The 8,803-nt window shown below is 38.5% G+C and overlaps 1 protein-coding gene across 1 annotated transcript; it reads left to right on the forward strand.

The window, feature by feature from the left end:
* Positions 1 to 3,370: 3,370 nt before the first annotated feature.
* Positions 3,371 to 8,500, forward strand: LOC113412105 (uncharacterized). The gene is made up of 2 exons (XM_026667527.2): positions 3,371 to 4,193; positions 7,162 to 8,500. Exons 1-2 carry the CDS (start codon positions 3,854 to 3,856, stop codon positions 7,755 to 7,757), a joined length of 936 nt encoding a protein of 311 aa, XP_026523312.1. The 5' UTR covers positions 3,371 to 3,853; the 3' UTR covers positions 7,758 to 8,500.
* The last annotated feature ends 303 nt before the right edge of the window (positions 8,501 to 8,803 follow it).

Consider the following 8,803-nt stretch of genomic DNA (forward strand, 5'->3'; position numbering starts at 1 on the left):
GAGGTAAGAAAAACGGAAAACTGCACAGACACAGAAATTGCCCTAAACCTATCTCTTTGGAGTAAATCAACATTTTGGCTCGAAACTACACCGGTCATTGGTGTGTAAATTCCACACCTAGTAAGGTTGGCATTATAAGTTCCATCTTCCATAAACTGGCTGAGTTTACAAATCACATGAAGCCAGAACCAACTTAATTCACCTAGTAGACTAAGACATAAACCATGACTTATAAAATCACAATGGTGGGACTCAAATAATGTAAATCATATTATGAAATCTAGGAACTACAGAGCAGAGGTGGTATTCAGCAGGTTCTGACCAGTTCTGGAGAACTGGTACCAGAAATTTTGAGTAGTTCGGTGTACCGGCAAATACCACCTCTGACTGGCTCTGCCCTCATCTATTCTCTGCCTCCCAAGTCCCAGCTGATCGGCTGGGTCTTTTGTTGCCCTGCACAGGAGAACAGAGCTGGAAAGCAGGTGAGTAGGGTGGAGAGGGAATGGGATTTTGCAGTAACTTTCCCCTGGAGTGGGGTGGGAATTGAGATTTTACAATATCCTTCCCCTGCCACACCCACCAAGCCACACCCACCAAGCCACACCCACAGAACTGGTAGTAAAAAAAAATTAATCCCACCACTGCTACGAAGTCAGAAGTTCTGTGGCCCTAAATCCAATTGCCTGCTCTATGCAAAAATCTAAATTAAAACACCACAACAAATATCTGAGCTCTGCTTGGACAGATCTAATGGACTACACTACTTTTTGTTAAACTGTTCAAATTTTCCTAACATTTTTCTATTCCCCTAATCGTGCTCATTACAAAACATGTTCAATGTTTTATGAATCATTTGGTGTTTATTTGATTTTTTCTTAAAATGTGATGCTTAGAACTAGACATTAAATTGAAGTGGGTATGATAAATAAAGTGAAACTATGCTTTTGCTGATGTCCAAAATTGCATTTTACATTGTTGCAGCCCTTTCACAGTATTGATTGCTATTTTGTTTGCAATGAAATATTAATTCAGTGGTGGGCTTCAAATTTTTTTACTACCAGTTCTGTGGGCGTAGCTTGGTGGGCGTGGCAGGGGAAGGATATTGGAGAATCTCCAGTCAGAGGTGGTTTTTGCCAGTTCTCCAAACTACTCAAAATTTCCGCTACTGGTTCTCCAGAACTGGTCAGAACCTGCTGAATACCACCTCTGATTCAGGATCTTTTTCACAAGTAGTATTACCAAGCCATATACAGTATTTCCCATTCTGACCCTGTGCATTTGCTTTCTGCATGTAAAGTACAGCATTTTGTATTTGTTAAATTTCTTAGTATTGTGTTAGACCATCTGCCAAATATATTAAAATAATCTTGAATTGTATTTTTGTCTCCTGGGTTATAAACTACCCCACTCAATTATTATCTATACGACATACATTGCACTTGTCAGTAAATAGACATGTTCATGAAGAAATGGCACATTGCTAAGCCTAATCACTTGCCTAGCCACTGACTGCACCAGGAAAGAAAGAAGAGGAACGCTGCAAGAGAAAAGATGAGAAAGAAGGGGAAAAAAATCACTATCACCATTTGCTCTGAATGGTTATTTTATCTGTGAGAATTATTCTCAAAATGGCTAATACCTCTAAATTATGTGTGTGTGTCTGTGTCTGCATGCCTTTTTAGTATATTCTATATCTTAGTCTCTGTTCACAAAGACAAAGACAAAATTATGATTCAATGTAAATGAGTTTATACATTATGGTAATAAAATGGTGTCCATTGAGAGTGAGGGGAAGGATAAAAAAAGGCAAGATTTACAATGTTATGATGCACAGTCTACTCCTTTTTTTTAAGGTGACCAACTGTCCTCCTTTAGGGAGGACAATCCTCCATTTGTAAGTTTTGTCCTCCCTCAAAAAGTATCCTCCTACATGTCCTCCTTTCTGATATTTGAAGACTAATCTGTAAATCTCCATATTTGATCGATGCCGAGCAGATCCATTGTGTGTTATGACATATTTGTATTTGACATGACGATTCGTCAAGGCTTGGTACAGTGCAGCGAGACGCGATTATGAGATGCATGTGGTCCACACAGGAGAATTGTTTTGAGAGTGCGCCACGCACAAGTGACTTTGTTTTTTTTTTCTTCAATTTATTTGTGTGCTCCTTTTCATTGTAAAAAAGTTGGTCACCTTACTTTTTTACATGTGTCAACTTTAGTGTGGCTTCCATCACAACACATCTTCAATTTTGCTTTTTTCCCATATAAATTTATGTAAAGTTGATTTTCAAAAAATGTCACTTTTTAGCTGTGTTCACACAACATACAGAATAATCAATCATAAAAGAATGAGTTGCCCAACAAAATAGGCCAAATGTCAATTAATTTCAAGGAAGGATGAAGTCACAACTACTTTGCGCCAATACAGAGCCATAAAGTAGCCAGTTACATTTTATTGTTATGTAATGAAAATAATTTTTTCCCGTTCAATCAAAACCAGATCGAGATTAGTTAATCCAGAATAAGATGCCCAGGCAAACACAGTCACAGTGCGTTTGTGAACCAGGCAGATATGATTTAAGTGACGGTATCATTTAAAAAAAAAAAAAGTCGGCTAGCCTAAACTCCAATAAGACCCACGCAGGTCAATACATAGAAGGCAGTGTTCGCTCTTTGAAACAATCTTTCCTTATGCGCATGCTCCTTGTTGTCTTCCCACTCTTGCAGCAAGTTTGCGGAGTGCACAGAAAGAGCAATGTAGATCTAAGAAAATGAAGAATTACTCATCCAGTACGACTTCCTGTTTAAGATAGTACAACTTCCTGCTTAAGATGGTCGTTTATTATTTTCCTCTTTTTTAACGGAAGTGGGATCCGCTCTTAAGGCACGGGAAAAACAAACCATAAACTAGCAAAGAAAAATGGAAGAGTTGACCGCATTTCTAACTAGGGTTTTGTTTGGGGTGTTTGGGTTTCTTTAAAACGTTAGAAATATTTAACCATATTTAAACCTCGCAAGTAATAATACTCTTTGCGGAAGATACGTTTTGCTGCTGTTGCGCTTGTGGCTTTGGGCAACGTTCAACTATCGTTTTTTTCCTTGCTTATATGTCTTCTGAGACTAAAAATTCAAAACACAATAGCTAATCTTGCTGTGGTAAATAACTTTTTCACATAATGCGAGCTGGACCATTTGCTTTGTAATAACAACAAAATAAAATTCTGGATTAGCCCGAGCTTTTTCTATTACAGGAGACAAAAAAGCGAGTTCAAAGGAACTTGGAAGTGAGCGCGCCATGCGCGTCTAAATTTTACACAACTACAGAATCCCTACCGAAGCTAATACGCACGCGTATTTCTGAGCCACCGGGCAATGTTTTTTGGGTGTTGTTTTTTTTTTTAAACCTATGGCGGCCGGGTAGAGCCGTTTTCCGTTCAATCTCGCGGTTTCTCTTTTGATGCTCTCGATTAAACCTCGGTCGGGATTAGAAGAGGGAACGTGACCGGGAAGTGGTTTTCAGGGTAACGGACCGCTGTGCTTGGCTGTGGCGCCACCCCGCACCCGCGGGCGTGGACAGGCAAGGGTAGGCCTCAGGGCCGCGTCAGCCCATATGAAGGTAGTCTTCCCTTGTTGTCAGCCTCTTCTGCCTTTCGTGGCTCCGCAGAAAAAAGTTCTCGGTTCCTTCTATTTCGTGGAGCATTGTCCACTCACCCGGCCTCTCTGGCCTAACGTGGTCTTTCTCTTAAGGACGGTCCTTGGGCGGTGGAGGCAGCTTCAGTGAACAGAGAGTCCCTCGTTTCTGCCCTAAAGTGAAATCGTCCCCCCAAAAACAAACCTGCGTTTTTCTGCCATGGTACCCGTTAAGCCCAACGACGGTAGCCCGGGTCTCTATAAGGCCATGGGAAATAAAGATGCCCAGCCCCCCGATCCCGAGGGCAACCCGCCCAACTCCTCTCTCATGAAAGCCCTGGACGCAGTTATAGCAGCGGGGAGACGTGGCTTGCTGGGTCCGGCGGCCATGGGAGCCCCTGAAAGTGTTCCCGCCGTGAACTTGGAGGGTTGCAACGGAGTAGCAGCTTCTGGGGGGAACTTGAACCCTATTCCGCTAGTGGCGAGAGTCGACAAAAGGAAGAAGGCGGTCAACGAGAAACGTACCGCTGTAATCACGGCGGTGCCCTCCGCAGCAGCAGGTGAGTTAAGTAAGGCTGGAACGCCGAGACCACCTTTCCAAGGAAATCTGGAAATGTTTGCTTTTCTCTTGAACGGAAACTTCTCTGTACTCCCTGCCATCATATGTGCAAAAACCTCTTGTTTGGCTTTATGCTTCTGCCAGAAAAATTAGCGCCAATGAGTGGGATAGACAAACTCTCCATCCATAGGTATACCCAATGTGACGGGACTGATCTTAGTCTTTTGAGAACCTTTGTCTCGTCCCGATAGCTATTGAAAAAGGTAAGGTAATGTGTAACTGAATTATGATAACCAGTGGAACAGCTTGCCTCTAGAAATCCAACACTGGATGCTTTTAAGAAGAGTCTAGAGACAGTCACTTATCTAAAATGGTATAGGTTTTCCTGCTTGAGCAGGGGGCTGGACTAGAAGACCTCCATGGTCCCTTCCAGCCCTGCCCATTCCCCCTCCCTGTACTTCTATTCCTAATTCTATTCCTAATTCTATTTTATTCTATTCTATAACTGCATGTTTCATGGTAAGTTGTGTACCCCCATCATATTTGCAGCTTTAATTTAAATTATCAATATTAGGAAATACAGAGAGTTAGAATCATTGATTTAGAAAGGGCTATTTTGGCCCTCAAATCCATTTCCCACAAATGGCTGTTTTCGCTTTGGCTTTCATGTAGCCAAGGAATGGGAGCACATATACCACTTCTCCAAATATTATGATTCCCCCCCATCTAATTTTTCTAATCAGAACCTGTCTTATCACTTGAATCTATTATTCCTGTACCTTGTTGCAAGAAAGGTGGTGACCTTTTTCTGTGTAGCATCTGTTCAGGTGTTTTAGTTGAAGAGTACTGCCATACTGACCTCGGTCATCTTTTTTCAGCTCCTTCAATCTCTTCATAAGCTTAGAGTCCAGTCCCTTGATAATCTTTGTCACCCTTCTCTGAACCTCTCCTGATATCTCAAAATCATTTTTCAAGTGTGGTGCTGAGAACGAGATGCAAAGCAGTAGCGTTTGGTGAAATATGGCTACTCTGGCAAGATTTGTTCTTGATCAATTCTTGCTGACTTATAATAATTCTTGTAGTTTTCAAACTCCTTGTAAATCAGATATTTTGTGATCTGCTCTAGAATCTTCCTAGATACTCATGCTAGACTGGATCTTTGCTATTTTGTCTTTTCCCCATTTTTCAAGCTTTAATCCTGTTCCTTCATCTTAACTTTTCACATTTTTCCCCATTCAGAATTGTGTGATTCTTACATGTTTATGGAAATTCTGTGATTCTTACAATAGCTTAAGCTCAGATGAAAACAGCTGGGTATTTCAGATTCTTGAGCCCCAGAGAGATGCCACAAATACAGATGTATGTTCTCTCCAGATCGGATTGAACAGTTTTTTTTTTTCTACATTTACACACATGGTGATCTCAAAATGACTGCCCATATTAAATACATAACTCTAGGTGGCAAGCAGTCAGAGCAAAAGCAGTAAGATAAGATAGCCTTTATTGTCCTTTACCCGTATACACAATGGCACATATTAACATGACATTCTAATGTACCGCTCTCAAAAGAACGAAATGCCACCTGCCGAATAACGTCACCATCCCAAGGATAATAATATAATAACAGCAATACCACTAAAATACCAAGTTACAAAACCTATATTAATTACAGTCCATTTGAATACATAGGGGAAATCTGGACAGTTAACAAGTTTGATATATGGTACAAAGCTGTTATAAAAACTGATCAAAATTAAAAATAATCAAATTCATAGAAAAACCATTAAGACATTATATAACAATATTTTGGGGCCCTGCTCTTTTTTTTTTTTAACAGTTTATTAATCACAACAAACACATTACATATTTAACTTTCCGTATCCCAGAAACCCAACCATAAAACACAAACACCAACAAACAAAAAACTTGAAAGCTGGCCCAGTTCCCCTGATGGGCGCGATTTCCCTCACATCTATCTTTATTTACCACTTAATTAAACATTATATTTAACTTTGCCACTTCCCTCATCTTTCTTAATAAAAGATCCGAAATCACAATCAGAGAGAGCCTTTTCACTCCCGGTTAGTAATAACCACAAACAAAACCACGGTTCTGCTTGGTCACACCACCAAAAAGTTTAAATACAGACCCCCCTTCAAATTTATTCTTTTAAAATCAACAAAAAACCAACATTTTATTTCTTATTAAATCTTAAACCATTCTAATTCTACAAAAAAAGTACAATCCATCTCTGACCTAATGTCTGTGGAAACGCCCAATCTTCGGAAAGGCTAAGAGATCACAAATCTATGAATAGCACTGCTCCTATGATTTTTCTTGCTTATGTATTACTGCTGCTACTTTGGAGTGGGGGGGAATTAATGGCGGTGATAGTGTTTCTCAACTTATGGTCCGCTGATCCCTGGGGGGTCCACAAAGGTTTGAAGAAATGTTATGATTTAAGTTAAGACTTTGAGTTAAGTCTTGGTAATCCTTGGCCATGGTCTGTGGCCACAAAAAGTATTTAAAGGATGCCCATGATGAAGAAAAGGCTAAGAACCACTGGTGTAAGCCAAACTCTTGCTTGTCCTGGTATAGTGGTGGCAAAATATGAAGTGAAAAGTCCTTTCATCCGTTAATCAGCACATATATTTTAAGAATGAATTCTTTTTGTGCCAGTTCATCTTCAACCTCATAGTTGAACTGATTTCTTGTCATCCCCTGTTCTGTTCATTCTATTTGCATAATCCATTGTCTTAACAATATTCTGAAATTTAACTATGGTACATTCTTGAAGATATAATTAACCTGCATTTCTTGATTTTGTTTTTAAGTCTTGATATAATTTGTCCATCATAGTAACATTTTTATATTATACTTTCAAGGGGGATTGTTGCTGTTCTGATGTCAGAATAGTAAACTTATGTAGAACTTGAATCAAAGGAGTTAATGTGGTATTTTGCTTTTAGGTGTTGGAAATCTGCAACCTGCACCAAAGGAAATATGGATATGTGGGAATTCTGTGATCTTGGCATCGAAAGAAAGAGCGCAAAGTCGCCCACAAGGATTGCAATTAGGCATCTCAACTTCACGGGCAAATGTGTATTGGCATGGGATACAGAGCATGATGTGGACGCAGCTTATACCTCTTTTGCATGAAATTTATCATCTTCGATCTCCTCCATCAGTAATAATAATTCATCTTGGTGAAGATGATCTGTTTCCCGAAAATAATACTTCAGTCATTATCTCAATGAAAAATGATTTAGGTATTCTTAAAAGAGCATTCCCAGATACTGTTATAGTTTGGTCTTCACTGTTACCAATACGTATTTGGAAAAATGATCCAAAGCATAGATCTACAGAAAATGCTCAAATTGTGGTTAACAAGATAATGGTAAACTATTGCAATAAAATTGGTGTGCACTTTCTGTCACATAATTTGATTACCTCTGATAAATCACATCTCTTCTTGCCAGATGTCAGTGATCTGTCTGATGAGGGAGTTGATATCTTCATAGCAAATCTGAAGAAGGTCTTGAGATTGTATCAGATTTTGCAGTAGCTGGGAAAGAGTTTTTGAAAAGCAGTCTGTATAATGTTTGGGAAGATTGGTTTTATTATTACCTGAAAAGAAGGAGACATGAGCTGACTATATCTATACAATATAGCTCAAAGTTTTCTCTCACAGATACATTACAGATTAACAGATGTGTTCCTATAGTTAAGTTTTGGTCTTCTGTAACAATTGTTAATGAAACTGGGTGTTTACTCCCTTGGAGGGTTATTGTAAAATAACATCATAACATCACAAACTTGTTAAGTAGACATACCTGCTTGTGCCTTGTTTTTTTCTATCTTACTCTTTAAAGAAGCAGTTTCTATTATATTTAATATATATAATATTATATATATGTAGAAACATATTGAATAGGGTTTTTTTCTTATAATAATATCTGAAAGAAATGGCTGAGGTTGGACATGAAAGAGTATTTTGTAAATAACAGTTATCAAAATACTGTATATTTAACATGCCTGTCAAACCACAGTTGACAAATAGTTTAATCCAAGAACCTAGTGCCATTGAAGGCTATTACCTAGTAAGACATTTAGGAATTTGTAAGGTTCTGTCCAAAAGCATTGTGTCAAAGAGGTGACTTGGATCAATAGCCATGACACCAAACAAAAGTTGTTTTCTAGCATGGCACATTAAGAAAATTATTATGGCGTTTGGCAGCATATTGCCCTGTATATGTTTTTTTTTTCTTCATTTATTTTTGGACGCTTATAAGATTAAATACTTTTAACGGTATGGATTCTATTTTCTTAATATTAATACTTAATATTAGGAATTTTCTGTATAAGCAGTATTCCTCAGTAATAGTGGTTAAAAAAAAGCTAGCTATAACACCCATAAGTAAAAGAAATTCAAGTGGATTAGTTGGCCTGTCAGAGAAAATACAAATAGCTACCTATGAATTTAGCAGTAGTGACTTAGCTTTCAGATTTCATATAATTGTTCCTTAAGCTGGGGGAAAAATAAAAGGGAAAAAGAGAAAAATGTTGCTGGTAAAAGTATAAAGTAAGAATAAAGCGCAATAGTCTTAAAGG

Source organism: Notechis scutatus, chromosome 2 (assembly GCF_049901735.1).
Source record: "Notechis scutatus isolate UNSWTSFEM ecotype Mainland chromosome 2, rNotScu1.2, whole genome shotgun sequence".
NCBI classification, from domain to species: Eukaryota; Metazoa; Chordata; class Lepidosauria; order Squamata; family Elapidae; genus Notechis; species Notechis scutatus.